Source organism: Anser brachyrhynchus (genome assembly GCF_964034855.1).
Source record: "Anser brachyrhynchus genome assembly, contig: SCAFFOLD_231, whole genome shotgun sequence".
NCBI classification, from domain to species: domain Eukaryota; kingdom Metazoa; phylum Chordata; class Aves; order Anseriformes; family Anatidae; genus Anser; species Anser brachyrhynchus.
In genome coordinates this window covers 153,629-177,622 of record NW_027663557.1, presented here as the reverse complement: position 1 = coordinate 177,622, position 23,994 = coordinate 153,629, and the positions used below count along the sequence as shown (strand labels likewise).

The 23,994-nt window shown below is 52.1% G+C and overlaps 1 protein-coding gene across 18 annotated transcripts; it reads left to right on the top strand.

Moving 5' to 3' along the window:
* Nucleotides 1–276: 276 nt before the first annotated feature.
* LOC308187277 (uncharacterized protein) lies at nucleotides 277–19,798 on the top strand. Of its 18 annotated transcripts, XR_013944560.1 has the most exons (30): nucleotides 277–320; nucleotides 404–453; nucleotides 741–832; nucleotides 1,454–1,653; nucleotides 1,766–2,017; nucleotides 2,158–4,184; nucleotides 4,267–4,314; nucleotides 4,419–4,469; nucleotides 4,556–4,692; nucleotides 4,826–4,947; nucleotides 5,066–5,158; nucleotides 5,318–5,371; nucleotides 5,472–5,566; nucleotides 6,714–7,151; nucleotides 7,251–7,483; nucleotides 7,660–7,747; nucleotides 10,184–10,470; nucleotides 10,572–10,706; nucleotides 10,790–10,840; nucleotides 10,970–11,029; nucleotides 11,130–11,179; nucleotides 11,552–11,643; nucleotides 12,265–12,638; nucleotides 12,779–12,833; nucleotides 13,185–14,812; nucleotides 14,889–15,299; nucleotides 15,476–15,563; nucleotides 16,920–17,152; nucleotides 17,329–17,416; nucleotides 19,430–19,798. XR_013944560.1 is itself a non-coding variant. In XM_080609456.1 (20 exons), exons 11-16 carry the CDS (start codon nucleotides 13,240–13,242, stop codon nucleotides 15,244–15,246), a joined length of 318 nt encoding a protein of 105 aa, XP_080465582.1. In that variant the 5' UTR covers nucleotides 7,074–7,151; nucleotides 7,251–7,483; nucleotides 7,660–7,747; nucleotides 10,184–10,470; nucleotides 10,572–10,706; nucleotides 10,790–10,840; nucleotides 10,970–11,029; nucleotides 11,130–11,183; nucleotides 11,668–12,638; nucleotides 12,779–12,833; nucleotides 13,185–13,239; the 3' UTR covers nucleotides 15,247–15,299; nucleotides 15,476–15,563; nucleotides 16,920–17,152; nucleotides 17,329–17,416; nucleotides 19,430–19,798. The 18 variants fall into 18 exon arrangements, 13 of the variants coding, with proteins under 13 accessions (XP_080465582.1, XP_080465577.1, XP_080465586.1 ...); XR_013944561.1 differs by lacking the exon at nucleotides 741–832 and having other exon boundaries at nucleotides 287–320; XR_013944562.1 differs by lacking the exons at nucleotides 741–832; nucleotides 1,454–1,653 and having other exon boundaries at nucleotides 306–320; nucleotides 1,766–1,799; nucleotides 1,870–2,017.
* Nucleotides 19,799–23,994: the final 4,196 nt, after the last annotated feature.

Sequence of the window (23,994 nt, the reverse complement as noted above, 5' to 3'; positions counted from 1 at the left end):
GAGCAGTGTGGCAGGTGGAGGCTTGCAAGCACAGTGGTCATTTTGTCCTTCTGTGTTCCCAGGTGGCACATGGGTGATGGTAGCCGTTCCTTTCGAGCTTGGATCTAACTTGCAGGTACAGAGGCAAGTGGACTGCTATTTGAAACGAAAACATTAAATATGGGGTCACTTCTGTTGTTGAGGGATGGGTGCTAATGCTGGCAGCTGAATGTTTATCTTCTGACTGTGTTTTCCTTTGTTCAGGCTGAAACGCAGCGTGCAGTACAGGACGTCACGACCCGAGCTACCTCTGGAGTGACTCTGGTGAGTGATGAACAGAGGTAGCTGTTATTTTTGGGGTGCGGTTGTCGCTGCAGTTTTTTTAACTATATCAAATAGAGTAAAATTCCAGTTTCTCTTTTAGAGGTGCTCTAGGTGGCTTCAGAGAACGGGTGGAAGCATCTGCCATGTGGGGTAGGTAAGCAGCTGAGGTAAAGGAGGGGATGAGAGTAACTGTCCTAAGGGTGCCGTGGCTTTTGCTGCTGTGGTTGCTTTCTCTTCTGCTTATCAGGTGCCACAGGCAAGGTGGGCTGTGATAGTCTTTGGAAAAGGAGCAAAGCAGGTCACTGGAATGCTGTTTGGTTCCTGAGACAGGAGTTGTAGAGGAGAAAAGCTTTCAATATTTAAAGCTGAAGCAAAAATAAATAAACCACAGCTGTTGCTTCTCTTTCTACTTGTGCTTTGCCCCTCCCCTTTCCCAGGTGATTGGCTTTGGGTTCCAGGGAGGGCCTAGTGGTCATTGAGTCACAGGCATCCCTTCAGAGAGCTCATTATGCCTGGGCTGCACTTTGGGGTAAGTGCTTTGTTTTTCCTTCAGTGAGTTGGAGGTTTCTTTAGGTGGTTAAGAGTCTATGGACTGATGCGTTTCCAAGTAGAGACCGGTACGCCCATCTTTGTGAGGTAACAACTGGTAGGATCTGTTAGAGTAAACCAATCCAGTAATAGGTGCCTGTATTGCATGCAGCTCTTCTTCAGGTGAGTAATTGTTATAGCATGTTTACGGATAGGATGGCAGTGCTACTTTGTGTGTTTGCTTTTGGTTCTGGGTCCCTTATGATTTTTGCTGAATTAAGGCAAATATTATCAAAGTTATAACCTTGGTGGCAAAGTGATGGAGCAGGGTTTAGGAGATAAGTATCATCGAAGCTCCCTGTGTAAGCATGCGTCTGAAAAGAGTAGCAGTAGGCCTGTAAGGGGTAGTCTTTTTCAGGGTTAGGGACAGTTTGTTATAGTTTTGGAGCTTTTGCCTGTGGTTTGTGTGGCTGTAGAGTCTTCAGATGTTGCAGCCTTCTAGTTTTTAAGTGCTTGGAATTCACGTAATAGAGGTGTGCTTAGGAGGTGTTGCTGGCTAACTTGTTTTTGGGAAATGGTGGGGTACGGTTCCTTTTTTTTTGAGTTATCTTTTAATCTCTAGGTATATCAAGTCATTTGCATAACTGTCCAGAGGCTTCACAAGGAGCTTCAGTACGCATCCGAAGGGGCTTGACCGCATAAGTGCAGTATTACGGAGAGACTGAGCAGGGTCACCGTTCTCATCTGTAAAGGAGAAGTCTGTGATTACCCCTGTTGGGGCTGCTGTGCATTCATGGCCTTTTGGCATTTGTGGACCTGAGGGTGTGTTTTTTTTTTTTCGGCTCTCGTCTCTGTTTGAGTCCTCTGCAAGGAGCTGTACTGTTTGTGTGTCCATCACGGATATGACCTTCTCTTTTTGTTTCTTGTATCCCAGGGCATGGGCCCGGACACTTGAATGAGGCACGAGGGTGAGTGGACGGCAGTGTGGGCCCTGAGTTGGTCAGTGGATTGTGTTAGTCTGCTTTGCCTGTTATGCAGGCTTTGGAAGCACCTTGAAAGAGCAGAGTACATCTCCTGCCACGTTCCTGAGGCGCGCCAGGCGTCAGCGGTTCCAGTTCCTGAAATGCTGGAGATGCTCGGAGCACAAGAGGAGCTGGGAGCGTGATGCATCTCCTTGGGATGTTAGGTGAGCAAAGCGGTGGTACTGGGTTGGGGAAAGTGGGTCTGGGGCTTCTTGGCTGTTGGGGTAGGGGAAGAAAGAAGAGGAGTGGGTATAGACTGTTTTGTGGATTGTCATTTTTGTTTGTTCTTTCTCCTTGGTCTAAGCTACGTGACCTTGGCTCAGCACAGTAAATGGAAGCGCTAAGCCTGGATCGGGAAGGTGAGTGGAGAAAAGTTGGGAAAAGGGCATTGGTTTTGGTTTGGTAGTCTATTGGTCCCACCTCTGGGTGACTCCTCTTTTCCGGGGACGAAGAAGATAGTGGGAACATCCTAGTTGGCCTCTGTGGTCCACCTTGAGGATGGATTGTGACCCCTGAGAATTAAGTCCAGGGGCAAATACTGTGTGTTTGGGGGTGGTTGGCAGGGGAAGGCGGGCAGTTGTCTGGAGTTGGTCTATCTGACTTCAGTAGCAGAGCAGGTCAGTGGACTACTGTTTTGTTTTTGAGGTGGGTGTTTCACTGGAAGAAGTTTGGCTGGTGTGCCAGTGCCCGATGGCACTTTATTTCTGCAGGTGAAGAGGAGCCTCGTGCCGGAAGCAATGTCCTGGCTAGCCTTCGTGTTCCTTGATGAGGATGGAACCTGCCTCCCGTCATTCCCATGCTAAGTTGTGGGGCAAGTGCTATGTTTGCTTTCGGGTTTTGAATGCACACATAGGGCGAGGGTCTGTGCTTTTAAGTCATTGCTGTGGATGGGGCCTTTTAGGATTGATCACGGTCAGACAGTGTATGGGGGCATGGGATTCTGTCAGGTAGGGCTTGAGCACGTGCCAGGCAGGGCAGTTCCAGCTTGGTGTCTGTGTTCTGTGTTGTCTGTGCTGTGCTGTTGCTCCTGGTGCTTGGCAGGCCCTGGGGAAGCCTTCCTGAGGGTGTTGAACACTTGACCTCACTGGAATAATGCTGATGCTCAATCGGAAGCTGAGCATTTCTTGTCTTGCAGTGGGAGCTTAAAGAGATCATTTCTTCTGTGCGTGTAATTTTTTTGTATCAAATGTTTCTTGATGCGATCATCATATGTTACGCGCTCCTCAGGTCTTGATATCCTCATTGCCTTTTTCCACTGGACAGATTAGATGGGCAACTTGTTAGCCACACCAAAAGTCCTAAATGCTTGTTTCATCATCGTAGGGCTGATCTGAGCACGTCTTGTCTTGCAGTCGCAGCTTAAAGCGCAGATATGTTTCAGGTCTTGTGCATCATATTCGGTTTCAGATGGCATCTGTTTCCATACTCACTCTTGCAGAAGTCATCTGGGTCGCATCAGGAGCTCTGTCTTGGGAATTCATTTCCTAAGAGATTTCTTCTGGGGTTTGCACTCCCCATCCTTCTGGTCTCTTGTCTTGAAGGCAGGCTTTTTATGCCTCCATCATCCCAGTTCTGGCAGTTGCTTCCAGTCGCATGTAGTGACATTTGAGTCTCTCCTTGGGTCTGCTGCAGAGCACCTGTTCTGACTTGCTGTCGCTGTAGGGCTTCCCTCTGGGAGTCCTTTTTTTGCGCCTTGTGTTCTGTGTTTTGTTCGTAATGTTTGTAGCGTGCCTGTGTGTGTGTGTTTGGCCTGGAGCTGTCCTGCCTGGCAGTTAGTGATGGTAGCTAACGTGGCGGTGTACTAATACATTGTCCGGACTGTTTTGGCAAAGACATCCGGTCTGCCTCTGGGCATGTACTGAAGGGCAGCTGGCACAGAGTCATCTCCGTGGTGTTTGGCAAATGTGGAGGGGGAGACTTGAGCTGCTTGCGAGCAGCTGTTTGCATAGTGCTTGAATAGTGCTAGAGGAGAGGTCTGTCATTGAATCTTGAAAGCTCGCAGATATGGAGTTTTGATTTTTTGTTTGTATTTCGTTCCCCCCCGCAGTAGGAGGGGTAAACCTTAGGAGGAACTGGTCACAGGAAAGAGCTCCTTTTGGAACTGTCAAGGACTCGGTAGGCAACCCGGTGACTGGCTTGATCTACTTTCCAGGTGCTGAGGCAAGGGGGCTGCTGTTTTGAAATGATAAAATTAGCCATGGGGTCCCTTGTGTTGTTGAGGGATGGGTGCTAATGCTGGCAGCTGAATGATTACCTTCTATGTTTTCGTTTGTTAAAGCTGAAACACAGCGTACAACCTGGGACTTCGTACCCAGAGCTGCCTCTGGCAAGGTGAGCGATGAACAGATGGAGCAGTAATAGTTGGGTTGCGGTTCTCACTGTCACTCTAAGTGACCCCTCTTTTCTGTTTTAGAGGTGTTGTAGCTGGCTTAAGAGGGTAGATGGAAGCATCTGCCTCGGGGTAGGTAAGCGGGTAGAGGTAAGGCAGCAGATGAGAGTAACTGTCCTAGCTGTGCTGCGGCTTAGGATGCTGCCTTAGCCTATGCTTTTCTTCCTCTTTCACAGGTGTCTCGCACAGGCTCAAAGGAGCAAACTGCATTCTGAAGAGCTGCTTAAGTAGGGGGGCTGGTCATGAGCTGGGTTGGAGCGGAATGGCCAAGTAGCACGAGGTGACTATGAAAGGTCTCTGTCTTGCTTTGCAGGTGCCATGGCAGGCTCTCCACAGAAGTGGCTGAGGATTTGAGATGAGGCCGGAGAGTGACAAGGAGCAGTACGTGCAGGGATGGTTTCCAAGCGCTGCGGTTGCTTTCTCTTCTGTTGGTCAGGTGCCACAGGCAAGGTGGGCTGTGACATCAGTCTTTAGAATCAGAGCAAAGCAGGTCACTGGAATGCCACAGGGCATCTGAGAAGGGTGTTTTAACAGGAAAAGTTTGTCTGGCATGGCGGTGTCTGATGGCAGTGTGTTTCCACAGGTGAAGAGGTGCCTGGAGCCCCATCTCATCTAGCCTGCACGTGCCTTGAGGATAAAGCCTGCTTTCCAGCAGTGTGGAAAGCACCACCAGTCCGTGGTGCCGGCCCGGCCGAGTTGGAGCATGTGAGCAGCTGAAGAAAAAGAGCTAGTGAAAGAGAGGTATTGCAGCAGGTAGGCTGTGCCTGTGAGGTGCCTGAGGATCTGCCTTTTCTTTTTTTTCTTTTGTGGGTGCTTCCTGCAGCCTTGGAGAGGTGAATCCCCACATTGTGGAGTGCTGAGGAAAGACGAGAGGGTCGTCAGCCCAGTCAGTGTCCCTAAGCAAGGTCCCCCTAAGGCAAGTCCTTGAAGTGTTTCCCCTGGTTTAGCAGGTGCTGCAGCAGGCCTTCCTCAGAATCTGCTGAGGGTCTGAGGTGAGGCTGGGTGGGATAGAGGAGCAGTGTGGTGGGTGATTACTTGAGAACACAACGATCATTTTATCCCTTTGTTTTCCCAGGTGGTGTGGGTGATACTGGCTGTACTGTTGGAGCTTGGACTCAGAGAGGAACGGGTGAGCACAACCGTATGTTGCTTCAGCGGTAGTCAGTATTGCGGAGGAGGTGGGCATCAGGGCCGGTGTGCTAGTGAATGCTGGTACGCTGTTTTTGCAGATGATGATGAGCCTGGCCATGGACTAAGATGTCTCTCAGTGTCTGTGCATTTCTTGAGGTGGAGGGAATTTACCATCCAGCAATCTGAGAGCTAAGTTGAGGGGCACCTGGTATTTGCATATGTGGTGTGGCTGATGGGAGCTGGGAGCCGGAGCAGCATGGAGCCAGCCGGCTGAATATACTTCGTGGCACTGTGAGGGTGGTTGAGGCTGCGTCACCTTCAGGCTGCTTGAGGCTGGGTCACCAGGCTAATAGAAGGAGCAGGGGGTATTTTGTAGTGTGAGTGTATGTGCCAGGCAGGACAGTTCCCATCTGTTTATTTGTCTTGTAGTGCTGCTTCTGCAGGGTGTGTTCTGTGTCATGCACGCCTCGGGTCTTTGTATCAAATGTTTCTTGATGTGATCATCATGTTACGTGCTCCTCAGGTCTTGATATCCTCATTGCTTTTTGCACTGGACAGACTAGAAAGGCAACTTGTTAGCCGTACCAAAGGTCCTAAAAGCTTGTTTTGTCATCATGGGTCTGATCCGAGCACTTCTTGTATTGCAGTCGCAGCTTAAAGCTCGGATGTGTTTCAGGTCTTGTGCATCATATTCGGTTTCAGATGGCATCTGTTTCCATACTCACTCTTGCAGAAGTCATCTGGGTCGCATCAGGAGCTCTGTCTTGGGAATTCATTTCCTAAGAGATTTCTTCTGGGGTTTGCACTCCCCATCCTTCTGGTCTCTTGTCTTGAAGGCAGGCTTTTTATGCCTCCATCATCCCAGTTCTGGCAGTTGCTTCCAGTCGCATGTCGTGACATTTGAGTCTCTCCTTGGGTCTGCTGCAGAGCACCTGTTCTGACTTGCTGTAGGGCTTCCCTCTGGGAGTCCTCTTTTTTTTTGCGCCTTGTGTTCTGTGTTTTGTTCGTAATGTTTGTAGCGTGCCTGTGTGTGTGTGTTTGGCCTGGAGCTGTCTTGCCTGGCAGTTAGTGATGGTAACTAACGTGGCGGTGTACTAATACATTGTCCGGACTGTTTTGGCAAAGACATCCGGTCTGCCTCTGGGCACGTACTGAAGGGCAGCTGGCACAGAGTCATCTCCGTGGTGTTTGGCAAATGTGGAGGGGGAGACTTGAGCTGCTTGCGAGCAGCTGTTTGCATAGTGCTTGAATAGTGCTAGAGGAGAGGTCTGTCATTGAATCTTGAAAGCTCGCAGATATGGAGTTTTGATTTTTTGTTTGTATTTCGTTCCCCCCCGCAGTAGGAGGGGTAAACCTTAGGAGGAACTGGTCACAGGAAAGAGCTCCTTTTGGAACTGTCAAGGACTCGGTAGGCAACCCGGTGACTGGCTTGATCTACTTTCCAGGTGCTGAGGCAAGGGGGCTGCTGTTTTGAAATGATAAAATTAGCCATGGGGTCCCTTGTGTTGTTGAGGGATGGGTGCTAATGCTGGCAGCTGAATGATTATCTTCTGACTGTTTTCATTTGTTAAAGCTGAAACACAGCGTACAACCTGGGACTTCACGACCAGAGCTGGTTTTGGCAAGGTGAGCGATGAACAGATGTAGCAGTTATTTTAGGGGTGCGGTTGTCACTGCAGTTACTTAACTACACAAAATACAGTTAAAGTCCTGTTTATATTCCAGAGGTGTTGTAGCTGGCTTAAGAGAGCAGATGGAAGCATCTGCCTCGAGGGCAGGTGAGGAGGCAGAGTAAGGGAGCAGGTGAGAGTACCTGTCCTAGCTGTGCTGCAGCTTTGGATGCTGCCGCGGCCTATGCTTTTCTTTTTCTTTCGCAGGTGCCTTGCACAGACTCAGAGGGGCCAAGCTGCACTCTGAAGAGCAGCACGAGAAGGGCAGGCTGGTCGTGAGTGGGGTTGGAGCAGAATGGCCAAGTTGCGCAAGGTGACTGCGAAGGGTTTCCATCTTGCTTTGCAGGTGCCATGGCAGGCTCTACACAGAAGTGGCTGAGGATTTGAGAAGAGGTTACAGAGCATCAAGGAGCGGCACGTGCAGTGACGGTTTCCAAACGGTATGGTTGCTTTCTCTTCTGTTGGTCAGGTGCCACAGGCAAGGTGGGCTGTGACACTAGTCTTTAGAATCGGAGCAAAGCAGGTCACTTGAATGCCGCGGGGCATCTGAGAAGGGTGTTTTAACAGAAAAAGCTTGTCTGGCATGGCAGTGCCTGATGGCAGTGTGTTTCCACAGGTGAAGAGGTGCCTGAAGCCCCATCCTGTCTAGCCTGTGCACACCTCGCTGAGAACGAAAGCCGCTTTCCAGTAATTCAGAAAGCCAAGTTACGTCTCGGCCTCGAGCATCTGGGGCTCGTGCCTGTGCTTTTGGGCCTGTCTGTAGCGTTTGGCACCTGCATTAGTAGTTTCTTGGCGTATCTTTAGGCTTTTGGGGCCTGTGTCTTGGGGGGGGTGTGGAGCTGCTTGTACACCTTTGGGGCTTGCATCTGGGGGGGGGGGGGAGTTGCTTGAACACCTTTGGGGACTGTGTCTGGGGGAGGGGTCAGGGCCTGCATCTGGGGGGGTTGGAAGCTGCTCCTACAATGTAGGGATCTGTATCTGTGGTGGTTGGGAGCTGCTTGTACACAGTATGGGCTTGCGTTTGGGGGTGGGTGTTGGGAGCTGGAGCTGCTTGTACAATTCAGGGATCTGCATCTGGAGGGGGTAGGGAGCTGCTTGTCCACCTTTGGGACTTGCATCTGGGGGGGGGTGGGAGCTGCTTGTCCACCTTTGGGACTTGCATCTGGGGGGGGGTGGGAGCTGCTTGTATATCTTTGGGACTTGTATCTGGGGGGGGGGTTGGGAGCTGCTTGTACATTGCAGGGTCCTGCCTTGGGCATGGTTTGTAGCTGCTTGTACAGCTTTGGGGTCTGCAGCTGGGGGGTGGTTGAGAGGTGCTTGTCCACTGTAGGTGCCCACGTTTGGGGAGTTGGGAGCTGCTTGTACACTTTTGGGGCCTGCAGCTGGGAGGGGTTGTGAGATGCTTGTACATGCTAGGGGCTTCCCTCTACGGGGCTTTGGGGCCTGCCTCTGGGGGGGGGGTTGTTGTGAGCTGCTTGCACACCCTTGGGGCCTGCCTCTGCGGGGGCTTGGTGCCTGTGTCTGGGGAGTGGGGGGGTTCAGAGCTGGTTGTACAGTATAGGAGCCTGCGTTGGGGGGGGGTTGGGAGCTGCTCGTACACTGGACGCCAGGGTTGGGGGGGGGAGGTTTGGAGCTGCCTTGTGCACCTTTGGGGCTTGCAGCTGGGAGGGGGTTGGGAGCTGCTTGTACACCTCTGGGACTTGCATCTGGGGGGGGTTGGGAGCTGCTTGTACACTGTTAGGGCCTGCCTTGGGGGTGGGGTTGGGAGCTGCCTCTACGCTGTAGGGGTCTGGGTCTTGGGGGGTTGGGGCTGTGTTTACAGCTTTGGGGCGTGCCTCTGGGGAGGGTGGGGAGTTGCTTGTATACGCTAGGGGCTTCCCTCTATGGGGCTTTGGGGCCTGCCTCGGGGGGGGGAGGGGTTGGAAGCTGCTTGCACACCCTTGGGGCCTGCCTCTGCGGGGGCTTGGTGCCTGCGTCTGGTGAGTGGGGGGGGGGGTTCAGAGCTGGTTGTAGTGTAGGAGCCTGCGTTGAGGGGGGGTTGGGAGCTGCTCGTACACTGGAAGCCTGGGTTGGGGGGGGGGAGGTTTGGAGCTGCTTGTGCACCTTTGGGGCTTGCATCTGGGGGGGGTTGGGGCCTGCCTCTGGGGGGGGTGGGTGGTTGTGAGCTGCTTGCACACCCTTGGGGCCTGCCTCTGTGGGGGCTTGGTGCCTGTGTCTGGGGAGTGGGGGGGTTCAGAGCTGGTTGTACAGTATAGGAACCTGCGTTGGGCTGAGGGGGGTTGGGAGCTGCTCGTGCACTGGACGCCTGGGATGGGGGGGAGGTTTGGAGCTGCTTGTGCAGCTTTGGGACTTGTATGTGTGGGGGGGTCGGGTGCTGGTTGTATCCCTTTGGGGCCTGCCTCTGGGGAGGGAGGGTGGGGAATTGCTTGTACACCTTTGGGGCCTGTGTCTGGAGGGGCTTGGGGCCTGCGTCTGGGGGGGGGGGTTGGAGCTGGTTGTACACCTTTCGGGCTTGCATCTGGAGGGGGTTGGGGCCTGCCTCTGGGGGGTGGTTGTGAGCTGCTTGTACACCTTTGGGGCCTGCGCCTGGGGGGGGGGGTGGGAGCTGCTTGCACACTGTTAGGGCCTGCCTTGGGGGGGGGGGGGGTTGGGGCATGTGCCTTGGGGGGGTGGGGTTGGGAGTTGCTTCTATGCTGTAGGGGTCTGGGTCTTGGGGGGTTGGGGCTGTTTGTACACCTTTGGGGCGTGCCTCTGGGGAGGGTGTCTGGTGTTTGGGGGCTTTTCTGTAGCGTTTGGGGCTTGCATTTTGGCTTTGGGATGTGTCTTGAGCTTCTGGGGCCTAGCTGTAGTGCTTGGGGCCTGCGTCTGGGGCTTTTCTGTAGCATTTTGGTCGCGTGTTTGTGATTTGGGGTCTGTATCCAGGGTTTTGCCTTTTTTTGTAGTTTTCAGCTTTGTGTCAGTTTCTTTGTGGGTTGCCTGGGGTTGGGGCAGTTTGGGGTTTGGATCATTAGTCAGTGTCATTAGCGTCGGGGGGTTGATATGAAGGGTTAGGGTTGTGGTTAGAGTTGTTAGGGCTAAAGGGAATAAGGATTTTAGGGTAAGGGGATCAAGGTTGTGGGAATAAAAATGTTTTTGCACAGAGTTACCTTGTTTAGAGGGAAGGAAGGTGGTATTGAGATATGCTTGCAGTGAGAAGAAAGCTTACCAGACAACCTTGTGAAATGCAGACAACCAGAATCCTTAGAGCAATTGGGTGGAAATCACGGTGTAAGAAACATTACCACCTCAAAGAGGAAAACAGTCAAGGAAAAAAGAAAATTGACTTGTAACAGGCCAGCAGCTGTGTATTTTCAGTGAAGCACCGGATAGATCGTGAACCTGGATTACCCAGTCAATGGGGAAACTGAAGCGAAGAATCTCAGAGCTGGTGAGGAGCTGAAGTAAAGGAGCTGGGAAGAGAGAGGTATTGCAGCAGGTACGCTGTGGCTGTGAGGTGCCTCAGGGTGTGCTTTTCTCTTGTCTCTGCAGGGGCTTCATGCAGTCTTGGACAGGGAAATCCCCATGACACGGAGCAGTGAGGGAAGGTGAGAGTTCTATCAGCCTGGTGATCCCTGATCTGAAGCAAAGGGAAGACATTCAGGTGTTTCCCTCTGAGGGTCTGAGGTGAGGCTGTTTGGGACAGAGGAGCAATGTGGCAGGTGGAGGCTTGCAAGCAGAGCGATCATTTTGTCCTTCTGTGTTCCCAGGTGGCATGGGTGATGGTGGCCGTTCCTTTCGAGCTTGGATCTAACTTGCAGGTACAGAGGCAAGTGGACTGTTGTTTTGAAATGAAAACATTAAATATGGGGTGACTTCTGTTGTTGAGGGATGGGTGCTAATGCTGTCAGCTGAATGTTCATGGTCTGACTGTGTTTTCCTTTGTTCAGGCTGAAACGCAGTGTGCAGTACAGGACGTCACGACCCGAGCTGCCTCTGGAGTGACTCTGGTGAGTGATGAACAGAGGTAGCTGTTATTTTTGGGGTGCGGCTGTCGTTGCAATTTTTTTAACTACATCAGATAGAGTAAAATTCCAGTTTCTCTTTTAGAGGTGCTATAGGCGGCTTCAGAGAACGGGTGGAAGCATCTGCCATGTGGGGTAGGTAAGCAGCTGAGGTAAAGGAGGGGATGAGAGTAACTGTCCTGAGGGTGCAGTGTCTTTTATTGCTGTGGTTGCCTTCTCTTCTGCTTATCAGGTGCCACAGGCAAGGTGGGCTGTGATAGTCTTTAGAATAGGAGCAATGCAGGTCACTGCAATGCTGTTTGGTTCCTGAGGCAGGTGTTGTAGAGGAGAAAAGCTTTCAATATTCAAAGCTGAAGCCAAAACATGGGGATTGTTGCTTCTAGAAACAACCCAGTTCTCTTGTCTGCACCCTGCATGCTGTTGAGCTAAGCCATATAAATAGATACATAAACCACAGGTGTTGCTTCTCCTCTTTCTACTTTGTGCTTTGCCCCTCCCCTTTCCCAGGTGATTGGCTTTGGGTCCCAGGCAGGGCCTAGTGGTAATTGAGTCACAGGCATCCCATCAGAGAGCTCATTCTGCCTGGGCTGCACTTTGGGGTAAGTGCTTTGTTTTTCCTTCAGTCAGTTGCAGGGGTCTTTAGGTGGGTCAGAGTCTACAGACTGATGCGTTTCCAAGTAGAGACTGGTACGCCCATCTTTGTGGGGTAACAACTAGTAGGACCTGTTAGAGTAAACCAATCTAGTAATAGGTGCCTGTATTGCATGCAGCTCTTCTTCAGGTGAGTAATTGTTATAGCATGTTTATGGATAGGATGTCAATGTTACTTTGTGTGTTTGCTTTGTGGTTCTGGGTCCCTTATGATTTCTGCAGAATTAAGGCAAATATTATCAAAGTTACAACCTTGGTGGCAAAGTGATGGAGCAGAGTTTAGGAGATAAGTATCATCGAAGCTCCCTGTGTAAGCATGTGTCTGAAAAGAGCAGCAGTAGGCATGTAAGGGGTAGTCTTTTTCAGGGTTAGGGACAGTTTGTTATATTTTTGGAGCTTTTGCCTGTGGTTTGTGTGGCTGTAGAGTCTTCAGATGTTGCAGCCTTCTAGTTTTTAAGTGCTTGGAATTCACGTAATAGAGGTGTGCTTAGGAGGTGTTGCTGGCTAACTTGTTTTTGGGAAATGGTGGGGTACGGTTCCTTTTTTTTGAGTTACCTTTTAATCTCTAGGTATATCAAGCCATTTGCATAACTGTCCAGAGGCTTCACAAGGAGCTTCAGTACGCACCCGAAGGGGCTTGACCGCATAAGTGCAGTATTATGGAAAGACTGAGCAGGGTCACCGTTCTCATCTGTAAAGGAGAAGTCTGTGATTACCCCTGTTGGGGCTGCTGTGCATTCATGGCCTTTTGGCATTTGTGGACCTGAGGGCGTGTTTTTTTTTTTTCTGGCTCTCGTCTCTGTGTTTGAGTCCTCTGCAAGGAGCTGTACTGTTTGCGTATCCATCACGGATATGACCTTCTCTTTCTGTTTCTTGTATCCCAGGGCATGGGCACAGACACTTGAATGAGGCACGAGGATGATGCATCTCCTTGGGATGTTAGGTGAGCGAAGCGGTGGTACTGGGTTGGGGAACATGTGTCTGGGGCTTCTTGGCTGTTGGGGTAGGGGAGGAAAGAAGAGGAGTGGGTATAGACTGTTTTGTGGATTGTCATTTTTGTTTGTTCTTTCTCCTTGGTCTAAGCCACGTGACCTTGGCTCAGTACAGTAAATGGAAGCGCTAAGCCTGGATCGGGAAGGTGAGTGGAGAAAAGTTGGGAAAAGGGCATTGGTTTTGGTTTGGTAGTCTATTGGTCCCACCTCTGGGTGACTCCTCTTTTCCGGGGACGAAGAAGATAGTGGGAACATCCTAGTTGGCCTCTGTGGTCCACCTTGAGGATGGATTGTGACCCCTGAGAATTAAGTCCAGGGGCAAATACTGTGTGTTTGGGGGTGGTTGGCAGGGGAAGGCGGGCAGTTGTCTGGAGTTGGTCTATCTGACTTCAGTAGCAGAGCAGGTCAGCGGACTACTGTTTTGTTTTTGAGGTGGGTGTTTCACTAGAAGAAGTTTGGCTGGTGTGCCAGTGCCTGATGGCGCTTTATTTCTGCAGGTGAAGAGGAGCCTCGTGCCGGAAGCAATGTCCTGGCTAGCCTTCGTGTTCCTTGATGAGGATGGAACCTGCCTCCCGTCATTCCCATGCTAAGTTGTGGGGCAAGTGCTATGTTTGCTTTCGGGTTTTGAATGCACACATAGGGCGAGGGTCTGTGCTTTTAAGTCATTGCTGTGGATGGGGCCTTTTAGGATTGATCACGGTCAGACAGAGTGTGTGGAGGCGTGGGATTCTGTCAGGTATTGCTTGAGCACGTGCCAGGCAGGGCAGTTCCAGCTTGGTGTCTGTGTTCTGTGTTGTCTGTGCTGTTGCTCCTGGTGCTTGGCAGGCCCTGGGGAAGCCGTCCTGAGGGTGTTGAACACTTGACCTCACTGGAATAATGCTGATGCTCAAACGGAAGCTGAGCATTTCTTGTCTTGCAGTGGGAGCTTAAAGAGATCATTTCTTCTGTGCGTGTAATTTTTTTTGTATCAAATGTTTCTTGATGCGATCATCATATGTTACGCGCTCCTCAGGTCTTGATATCCTCATTGCCTTTTTCCACTGGACGGATTAGATGGGCAACTTGTTAGCCACACCAAAGGTCCTAAATGCTTGTTTCATCATTGTAGGGCTGATCTGAGCACTTCTTGTCTTGCAGTCACAGCCTGAAGCGCAGATGTGTTTCAGGTCTTGTGCATCATATTCGGTTTCAGATGGCATCTGTTTCCATCCTCGCTGTTGCGGAAGTCATGTGGGCTTCATCAGGAGCTCTGTCTTGGGAGTTCATTTCCGAAGCATTTTTCTTCTGGGGTTTGCACTCCCCATCCTTCTGGTCTCTTGTCTTGAAGGCAGGCTTTTTATGCCTCCATCATCCCAGTTCTGGCAGTTGCTTCCAGTCGCATGTCGTGACATTTGAGTCTCTCCTTGGGTCTGCTGCAGAGCACCTGTTCTGACTTGCTGTAGGGCTTCCCTCTGGGAGTCCTCTTTTTTTTTGCGCCTTGTGTTCTGTGTTTTGTTCGTAATGTTTGTAGCGTGCCTGTGTGTGTGTGTTTGGCCTGGAGCTGTCCTGCCTGGCAGTTAGTGATGGTAACTAACGTGGCGGTCCATCGGTGTACTAATACATTGTCCGGACTGTTTTGGCAAAGACATCCGGTCTGCCTCTGGGCACGTACTGAAGGGCAGCTGGCACAGAGTCATCTCTGTGGTGTTTGGCAAATGTGGAGGGGGAGACCTGAGCTGCTTGCGAGCAGCTGTTTGCATAGTGCTTGAATAGTGCTAGAGGAGAGGTCTGTCATTGAATCTTGAAAGCTCGCAGATATGGAGTTTTGATTTTTTGTTTGTATTTCGTTCCCCCCCGCAGTAGGAGGGGTAAACCTTAGGAGGAACTGGTCACAGGAAAGAGCTCCTTTTGGAACTGTCAAGGACTCGGTAGGCAACCCGGTGACTGGCTTGATCTACTTTCCAGGTGCTGAGGCAAGGGGGCTGCTGTTTTGAAATGATAAAATTAGCCATGGGGTCCCTTGTGTTGTTGAGGGATGGGTGCTAATGCTGGCAGCTGAATGATTATCTTCTGACTGTTTTCATTTGTTAAAGCTGAAACACAGCGTACAACCTGGGACTTCACGACCAGAGCTGGTTTTGGCAAGGTGAGCGATGAACAGATGTAGCAGTTATTTTAGGGGTGCGGTTGTCACTGCAGTTACTTAACTACACAAAATACAGTTAAAGTCCTGTTTATATTCCAGAGGTGGTGTAGCTGGCTTAAGAGAGCAGATGGAAGCATCTGCGTCGAGGGCAGGTGAGGGGGCAGAGTAAGGGAGCAGGTGAGAGTACCTGTCCTAGCTGTGCTGCGGCTTTGGATGCTGCCGCGGCCTATGCTTTTCTGTTTTCTGTCGCAGGTGCTTTGCACAGACTCAGAGGGGCCAAGCTGCACTCTGAAGAGCAGCACGAGAAGGGCAGGCTGGTCGTGAGTGGAGCAGTGGAGCAGAATGGCCAAGTTGCGCAAGGTGACTGCGAAGGGTTTCCATCTTGCTTTGCAGGTGCCATGGCAGGCTCTACACAGAAGTGGCTGAGGATTTGAGAAGAGGTTACAGAGCATCAAGGAGCGGCACGTGCAGTGACGGTTTCCAAACGGTATGGTTGCTTTCTCTTCTGTTGGTCAGGTGCCACAGGCAAGGTGGGCTGTGACACTAGTCTTTAGAATCAGAGCAAAGCAGGTCACTTGAATGCCGCGGGGCATCTGAGAAGGGTGTTTTAACAGAAAAAGCTTGTCTGGCATGGCAGTGCCTGATGGCAGTGTGTTTCCACAGGTGAAGAGGTGCCTGAAGCCCCATCCTGTCTAGCCTGCGCACACCTCGCTGAGAACGAAAGCCGCTTTCCAGTAATTCAGAAAGCCAAGTTACGTCTCGGCCTCGAGCATCTGGGGCGTGTGCCTGTGCTTTTGGGCCTGTCTGTAGCGTTTGGCACCTGCATTAGTACTTGCTTGGCATATGTTTAGGCTTTTGGGGCCTGTGTCTTGGGGGGGGGTGTGGAGCTGCTTGTACACCTTTGGGGCTTGCATCTGGGGGGGGTTGGGAGCTGCTTGTACACCTCTGGGGCTTGCATCTGGGGGGGGTTGGGAGCTGCTTGTACACCTCTGGGGCTTGCATCTTGGGGGGGTTGGGAGCTGCTTGTACACCTCTGGGGCTTGCATCTGGGGGGGGTTGGGAGCTGCTTGTGCACCTTTGGGGCTTGCATCTGGGGGGGGTTGGGAGCTGCTTGTACACCTTTGGGACTTGCATCTGGGGGGGTTGGGAGCTGCTTGTACATCTTTCGGGCTTGCATCTGGAGGGGGTTGGGAGCTGCTTGTACACTGTTAGGGCCTGCCTTGGGGGGGGTGGGTTGGGGCATGTGCCTTGGGGGTGGGGTTGGGAGCTGCTTCTACGCTGTAGGGGTCTGGGTCTTGGGGGGTTGGGGCTGTGTTTACAGCTTTGGGGCGTGCCTCTGGGGAGGGTGGGGAGTTGCTTGTACATGCTAGGGGCTTCCCTCTGTGGGGCTTTGGGGCCTGCCTCGGGGGGGGGAGGGGTTGGAAGCTGCTTGCACACCCTTGGGGCCTGCCTCTGCGGGGGCTTGGTGCCTGCGTCTGGTGAGTGTGGGGGGGGGGGTGGTTTCAGAGCTGGTTGTAGTGTAGGAGCCTGCGTTGGGGGGGGGTTGGGAGCTGCTTGTACATTGGAAGCCTGGTTTGGGGGGGGGGGAGGTTTGGAGCTGCTTGTGCACCTTTGGGGCTTGCATCTGGGGGGGGGGTTGGGGCCTGCCTCTGGGGGGGGTGGGTGGTTGTGAGCTGCTTGCACACCCTTGGGGCCTGCCTCTGCGGGGGCTTGGTGCTTGCATCTGGGGAGTGGGGGGGGTTCAGAGCTGGTTGTACAGTAAAGGAGCCTGCGTTGGGGGGGGGGGGGTGGGAGCTGCTCATACACTGGACGCCTGGGATGGGGGGGGAGGTTTGGAGCTGCTTGTGCACCTTTGGGACTTGCATCTGGGGGGGGTCGGGTGCTGGTTGTACACCTTTGGGGCCTGCCTCTGGGGGGGTGGTTGTGAGCTGCTTGTACACCTTTGGGGCCTGTGTCTGGGGGGGGTGGGAGCTGCTTGTACACTGTTAGGGCATGCCTTGGGGGGTGGGGGTTGGGGTATGTGCCTTGGGGGGTTGGGGTTGGGAGCTGCTTCTATGCTGTAGGGGTCTGGGTCTTGGGGGCCTATGCTTTTCTTTTTCTTTCGCAGGTGCCTTGCACAGACTCAGAGGGGCCAAGCTGCACTCTGAAGAGCAGCACGAGAAGGGCAGGCTGGTCGTGAGTGGGGTTGGAGCAGAATGGCCAAGTTGCGCAAGGTGACTGCGAAGGGTATCCATCTTGCTTTGCAGGTGCCATGGCAGGCTCTACACAGAAGTGGCTGAGGATTTGAGAAGAGGTTACAGAGCATCAAGGAGCGGCACGTGCAGTGACGGTTTCCAAACGGTATGGTTGCTTTCTCTTCTGTTGATCAGGTGCCACAGGCAAGGTGGGCTGTGACAGTAGTCTTTAGAATCGGAGCAAAGCAGGTCACTTGAATGCCACGGGGCATCTGAGAAGGGTGTTTTAACAGAAAAAGCTTGTCTGGCATGGCAGTGCCTGATGGCAGTGTGTTTCCACAGGTGAAGAGGTGCCTGGAGCCCCATCCTGTCTAGCCTGCGCACACCTCGCTGAGAACGAAAGCCGCTTTCCAGTAATTCAGAAAGCCAAGTTACGTCTCGGCCTCGAGCATCTGGGGCGTGTGCCTGTGCTTTTGGGCCTGTCTGTAGCGTTTGGCACCTGCATTAGTACTTGCTTGGCATATGTTTAGGCTTTTGGGGCCTGTGTCTTGGGGGTTTGTGGAGCTGCTTGTACACCTTTGGGGACTGTGTTTTGGGGGGGGGGGTCAGGGCCTGCATCTGGGCGGGTTGGAAGCTGTTCCTAGAATGTAGGGATCTGTATCTGTGGGGGTTGGGAGCTGCTTGTACACTGCAGGGATCTACATCTGGAGGGGGTTGGGAACTGCTTGTCCACCTTTGGGACTTGCATCTGGGGGGTGGTTGGGAGCTGCTTGTACACCTTTTGGACTTGCATCTGGAGTGGGTTGGGAGCTGCTTGTACATCTTTGGGACTTGTATCTGGGGGGGGTTGAGAGCTGCTTGTACACTGCAGGGTCCTGCCTTGGGCATGGTTTGTAGCTGCTTGTACAGCTTTGGGGTCTGCAGCTGGGGGGTGGTTGAGAGGTACTTGTCCACTGTAGGTGCCCATGTCTGGGGAGTTGGGAGCTGCTTGTACACTTCTGGGGCCTGCAGCTGGGAGGGGTTGTGAGATGCTTGTACATGCTAGGGGCTTCCCTCTATGGGGCTTTGGTGCTTGCCTCGTGGGGGGGGTGGTTGGGAGCTGCTTGCACACCCTTGGGGCCTGCCTCTGTGGGGGCTTGGTGCTTCCGTCTGGGGAGCGGGGGGGTGGGGGTTCAGAGCTGGTTGTACAGTATAGGAGCCTGCGTTGGGGGGGGGTTGGGAGCTGCTCGTACACTGGACGCCTGGGTTGGGGGGGGGAGGTTTGGAGCTGCCTTGTGCACCTTTGGGGCTTGCATCTGGGGGGGGGGGTCGGGTGCTGGTTGTACACCTCTGGGGCCTGCCTCTGGGGAGGGAGGGTGGGGAGGGAGTTGCTTGTACCCCTTCGGGGCCTGTGTCTGGGGGGGGTTTGGCGCCTGCGTCTGGGGGGGGGAGTTTGGAGCTGGTTGTACACCTTTCGGGATTGCCTCTGGAGGGGGTTGGGGCCTGCCTCTGGGGGGGGGGGGTGGTTGTGAGCTGCTTGTACACCTTTGGGGCCTGCGCCTGGGGGGGGGGGTGGGAGCTGCTTGTACACTGTTAGGGCCTGCCTTGGGGGGGGGGGGGTTGGGGCATGTGCCTTGGGGGATGGGGTTGGGAGCTGCTTCTATGCTGTAGGGGTCTGGGTCTTGGGGGGTTGGGGCTGTTTGTATACCTTTGGGGCGTGCCTCTGGGGAGGGCGGGGAGTTGCTTGTACACCTTTGGGGCCTGTGTCTGGGGGGGGGTTGGGGCCTGTGCTGGGGGGGGTTGGGAGCTGCTTGTACACTCTAGGGTCCTCTGGCGGGCTTTGGAGCCTCCCTTTGAGGGGGGCAGTTGGGAGCTGGTTGTACACCTTTGGGGCCTGAGTTTGGGGCGTGCGGGCTGGGGCTGGGGCCTGCATCTGGGTGGGGTGGGGTCCAGTTCATGGGGGGAGGGTTGGGAGCTGCTTGTGGACAGTTGGGGTCTGCATCTGGGTGTGGTTGGGGCCTGTGTCTGGGGGTGGGTCGTGGCCTGCGTGTAGACTTCTGCAGCCTGTGTCTGGTGTTTGGGGGCTTTTCTGTAGCGTTTGGGGCTTGCATTTTGGCTTTGGGATGTGTCTTGAGCTTCTGGGGCCTAGCTGTAGTGCTTGGGGCCTGCGTCTGGGGCTTTTCTGTAGCATTTTGGTCGCGTGTTTGTGATTTGGGGTCTGTATCCAGGGTTTTGCCTTTTTTGTAGTTTTCAGCTTTGTGTCAGTTTCTTTGTCGGTTGCCTGGGGTTAGGGGCAGTTTGGGGTTTGGATCATTAGTCAGTGTCATTAGCGTCGGGGGGTTGATACGAAGGGTTAGGGTTGTGGTTAGAGTTGTTAGGGTTAAAGGGAATAAGGATTTTTAGGGTAAGGGGATCAAGGTTGTGGGAATAAAAATGTTTTAGCACAGAGTTACATCGTTTAGAGGGAAGGAAGGTGGTATTGAGATATGCTTGCAGTGAGAAGAAAGCTTACCAGACAACCTTGTGAAATGCAGACAACCAGAATCCTTAGAGCAATTGGGTGGAAATCACGGTGTAAGAAACATTACCACCTCAAAGAGGAAAACAGTCAAGGAAAAAAGAAAATTGACTTGTAACAGGCCAGCAGCTGTGTATTTTCAGTGAAGCACCGGATAGATCGTGAACCTGGATTACCCAGTCAATGGGGAAACTGGGGAGGGTCCTGGTCACCGAGAGGAAAAAAAAATTTATATAAACTGTGTTATGGAACTAGTAGGTAGTTTGTGGGACGCCTGCCATTGCAATCGTGAATAAAAATGCTACTTCACTGAGATCCTTGCCTGAGCCTATGTTATTGGTTACAGAGTGTTTCTAACAAGATGTTAGGGTTTTAAGGTTTCAGGGCTAAGGCACTAGGGTTGGGTTTCAGGGTTAGGGTTTCCAGGGTTTAGGGTTAGGTTTTTAAGGTTGTTAGGGCTGGAGTTATAAGGGTTAGGGGTTGGGGGTTGGTGTGTTAAGGTTTTAAAATATTTTGTGGTTTTAGTGTTGATAGGGTTTTTAGGGTTAGGGTCTTAGGGTTTTAGTTATGGTCAGGTATTTAGAGTTAGGGTTTTAAGGTCTTAAAAAAAAAATTAAGGTTAGGGTCTCCAGGGTTAGGGCTTTGAGAATCTTTACTTTTTGGGTTAGGGTTTAGAGGGTCTTAATTTTTAGGGTTAGGGCTTTTAGGCATAGGTCTAGTGTGGTAAATTTTATCGGGTTAGGACTGTAAGGGTTTTTAGGGTTAGGGTTTCTAGGGTTTTTTGGGGTAGGGGTTAGGGTTAGATCGGTGGTTGCCGTAGGCTTAGGGGTCAAGGTTCTGAGGGGTTAGGCCTCATATTAGGGCGGAAGGCCAAAATAAGAGGGTGGGAGCCCCCCCAAAATCGAAGGGTTGAAGCCCCAAGTTAGGGGAAGGAACGTCAAAATAGTGGGGTCCCCCAAAATTGGGCGGAAGAGCTCTTAATATTGGGGGAAACCCAAAAAAGGAGGGTGGGGGACTCTAAAATTGGTTGTGTCCCCCCCAAAATTGGTTGTGTCCCCCCCAAAATTGGTTGTGTCCCCCCCCAGTTAGGGGAGGAACCCCCAAAATTGGGTGGGCGAACCCCCAAATTGGGGGGGAAGAAGACTTAAATGGAAGTGTGAAATTCCAGAATTGAATGTGGACCCCCCAGAACACTCTTCAGGGGTTTAGTGTGGTAAATTTTATCGGGTTAGGGCTGTAAGGGTTTTTAGGGTTAGGGTTTCTAGGGTTTGTTGGGGTAGGGGTTAGGGTTGGATCCTACTTTGGATCCGGCTGCAGGAGCTGGAACGGCTGCAGGAGCTGGAGCTGGAGTAGCTGCAGGATCTGGAACTGGAGCGGCTGCAGGATCTGGAACTGGAGCGGCTGCAGGAGCTGGAGCGGCTGCAGGAGCTGGAGCGGCTGCAGGAGCTGGAGCGGCTGCAGGAGCTGGAGCGGCTGCAGGAGCTGGAGCGGCTGCAGGAGCTGGAGCTGGAGCGGCTGCAGGAGCTGCAGCTGGAGCGGCTGCAGGAGCTGCAGCTGGAGCGGCTGCAGGAGCTGCAGCTGGAGTGGCTGCAGGAGCTGCAGCTGGAACGGCTGCAGGAGCTGGAGCTAGGTTGCTAGTAGCATCAATTGCAGCTCGATAGGCACAAGCCAGACCCCAGCACGCTACAGTGATTTGTGTCACTTTGGAACTGCCAGAGTCATGACACCTTTTTTTCAAGCATTCTGCCAGCTTTTTAGGATTTTGCAGTTGTTCAGGGGTGAATGTCCAAAACACTGGAGGTGACCACTGCTCTAGAAACCTGCCCATATCCTCCCACACTCCCTGCCACTCGCAACTATCCCGCCTCAAGACAGATCTCCGGATGAGATTCCTAAGTAGTTGTTTAACCCTCCACAAAATCTGAAGCGCATTCAGGAGACATAACAACAAGAGCAGGCTGGTCTGAGTATCCCAAGGATATTCAACATCTCGGAGAACCACCGTAACTAACTCGGGGGATAAGAGGGTGGTGGTGAAGGAGAAAGGGAGAGTGAACAGGTAGGGAAACATGTCTTCCCCTGTCCCCTTCACAGATTGGCTCCCTAACGAAAACAGGCAATAGGTGTAATTGCTAATAGTTTCCGAGATATGGGTTCCAAAGTATAGAGTCGATGTCAGTGCTGAGTACAAATACCAGGTTAAAGTCATGACCAGATATTTCATCATTTCATAAGCCATTGCTACACCGCACAGTACCATAACAATCTTAAACCAGGGCCCGGAAAGGATAAACAGTGCAACAGGGAGCACATACAGAAAGTAACGCACCATAAAACTCAATTTGGAATACAGGTACAGCAGACTGGAGATTAAGGCAATCAACATCGTGACTAGCAACTATTAAGCAGGTCCAATACTTATACCAATATTAGTTTAACACACTCTGGTCAGATTTGTCGATATCTCAACCCTTCGGGCCCCACGTTGGGCGCCAAAAAGACTGTTGTGGTTTAACCCGGCTGGCAGCTAAACACCACACAGCCGTTCGCTCACCCTCCCCCCTCCCTCTCTGGGATGGGGGAGAGAAACGGGAAAGTGAAGCCTGTGAGTTGAGATAAAGACAGTTTATTAAGACAGGAAAATAATAATAACAATAATAATAATAATAGTGATAATGGTAATAGTATTAACAATAATAATGTGTAAGAAAACAAGTGATGCACAATGCAATTGCTCACCACCCGCTGACCGATGCCCAGCCTATTCCCGAGCAGCCGGCCCCCCCACCCCGGCCAGCCACCCCTATATATTGTTTAGCATGACGTCAGATGGTATGGAATACCCCTTTGGCCAGTTTGGGTCAGCTGTCCTGGGTCTGTCCCCTCCCAGCTCCTGCTGCACCCCCAGCCTGCTCGCTGGCAGGACAGAGCAAGAAGCCGAAAAGTCCTTGGCCTGGTGTAAACACTGCTCTGCAACAATTAAAACATCAGCATGTTATCAGCGCTCTTCTCATCCTAATCCAAAACATAGCACCCTACCAGCTACTATGAGCTACTTAACTCTGTCCTAACTGGAACCAGGACAGAATCCTAGTTGGGAGTGGTTGGCCACATGAGATGTACAGGATTTTTACCTGTGATTTAGTCTTGACAAGGCTATGTAATTGGTTTACTAACGTCTCATAAGAAAGAAGCATGAGCGGTTAATGCAGTTGGCTTGAAACCAGCATGTGAGGGTTCGATTCCTTCCTTTCTTGTACTTGGACGAAGGCCGGTTCCTCGAAAGTATGGTATGGGGGAGGGCAGCCGTGGATTCATTCAACGTTTGTGGTAGTTAGTTCTGGTTGTAGGACTTTTCGTTTGGCCGGAAAGGCTTCTCAGATGATGAATATTAGTATGATTACGGCTACTATTGAGATTAGGGAGCCGATGGAGAAAATGGTGTTTCATAGTGTGTAGGCGTCGGGATAGTCCGAGTATCGTCGGGGTATTCCTGCTAGGCCTAGGAAGTGCTGGGGGAAGAACGTTAGGTTTACTCCTGTAAATATTACCCCGAAGTGGGCTTTTGCTCATGTTTGGTGTAGGGTAAACCCAGTGAGTAGTGGGAATCAGTGAGTAAATCCTGCTAGAATGGCAAAGACGGCGCCTATGGATAGGACGTAGTGGAAGTGGGCAACTACGTAGTACGTGTCGTGCAGGGCGATGTCTAGGGAAGAGTTTGCAAGAACGATTCCTGTTAATCCTCCGATGGTAAATAGGAAGATAAATCCTAGAGCTCATAGTATTGGGGGGGTCTCATTTGATTGTTCCTCCGTGCAGGGTGGCTAGTCAGCTAAATACTTTGATTCCGGTAGGGATGGCAATGATTATAGTGGCTGATGTAAAGTAGGCTCGGGTATCAACGTCTATTCCTACTGTAAACATGTGGTGAGCTCAGACGATGAATCCTAGGAAGCCGATGGATAGTATGGCTCAGACTATTCCCATGTAGCCGAAGGGCTCCTTTTTGCCTGAGTAGTACGTGACTACGTGTGAGATGATTCCGAACCCCGGTAGGATCAGAATATAGACTTCTGGGTGTCCGAAGAATCAGAATAGGTGTTGGTACAGGATTGGGTCTCCTCCTCCAGCGGGGTCGAAGAATGTGGTGTTTAGGTTTCGATCAGTTAGTAATATTGTAATACCGGCGGCGAGTACGGGGAGTGATAGAAGGAGTAGGATGGCGGTAATTAGTACGGATCAGACAAATAGTGGGGTTTGGTATTGTGAGAGTGCGGGGGGTTTTATGTTGATGGCTGTGGTGATAAAGTTGATGGCCCCAAGGATGGAGGAGATACCGGCTAAGTGGAGTGAGAAGATAGCCAGGTCTACTGAAGCTCCGGCGTGGGCAAGGTTACCTGCTAGGGGAGGGTAGACAGTTCAGCCTGTGCCGGCGCCAGCTTCTACAGTGGATGAGGCTAGTAGGAGGAGGAATGATGGGGGGAGGAGTCAAAAGCTTATGTTGTTTATTC

Excerpts from the sequence above, each read along its gene's own strand:
- LOC308187277 (XM_080609451.1), top strand. The coding sequence starts at position 13,240 with ATGAGGATGGAACCTGCCTCCCGTCATTCCCATGCTAAGTTGTGGG. Across the intron at positions 13,286-14,526 it reads TTCCCATGCTAAGTTGTGGG|TAGGAGGGGTAAACCTTAGG; the intron begins GCAAGTGCTATG and ends TCCCCCCCGCAG. Across the intron at positions 14,965-15,064 it reads AGCATCTGCGTCGAGGGCAG|GTGCTTTGCACAGACTCAGA; the intron begins GTGAGGGGGCAG and ends TTTCTGTCGCAG.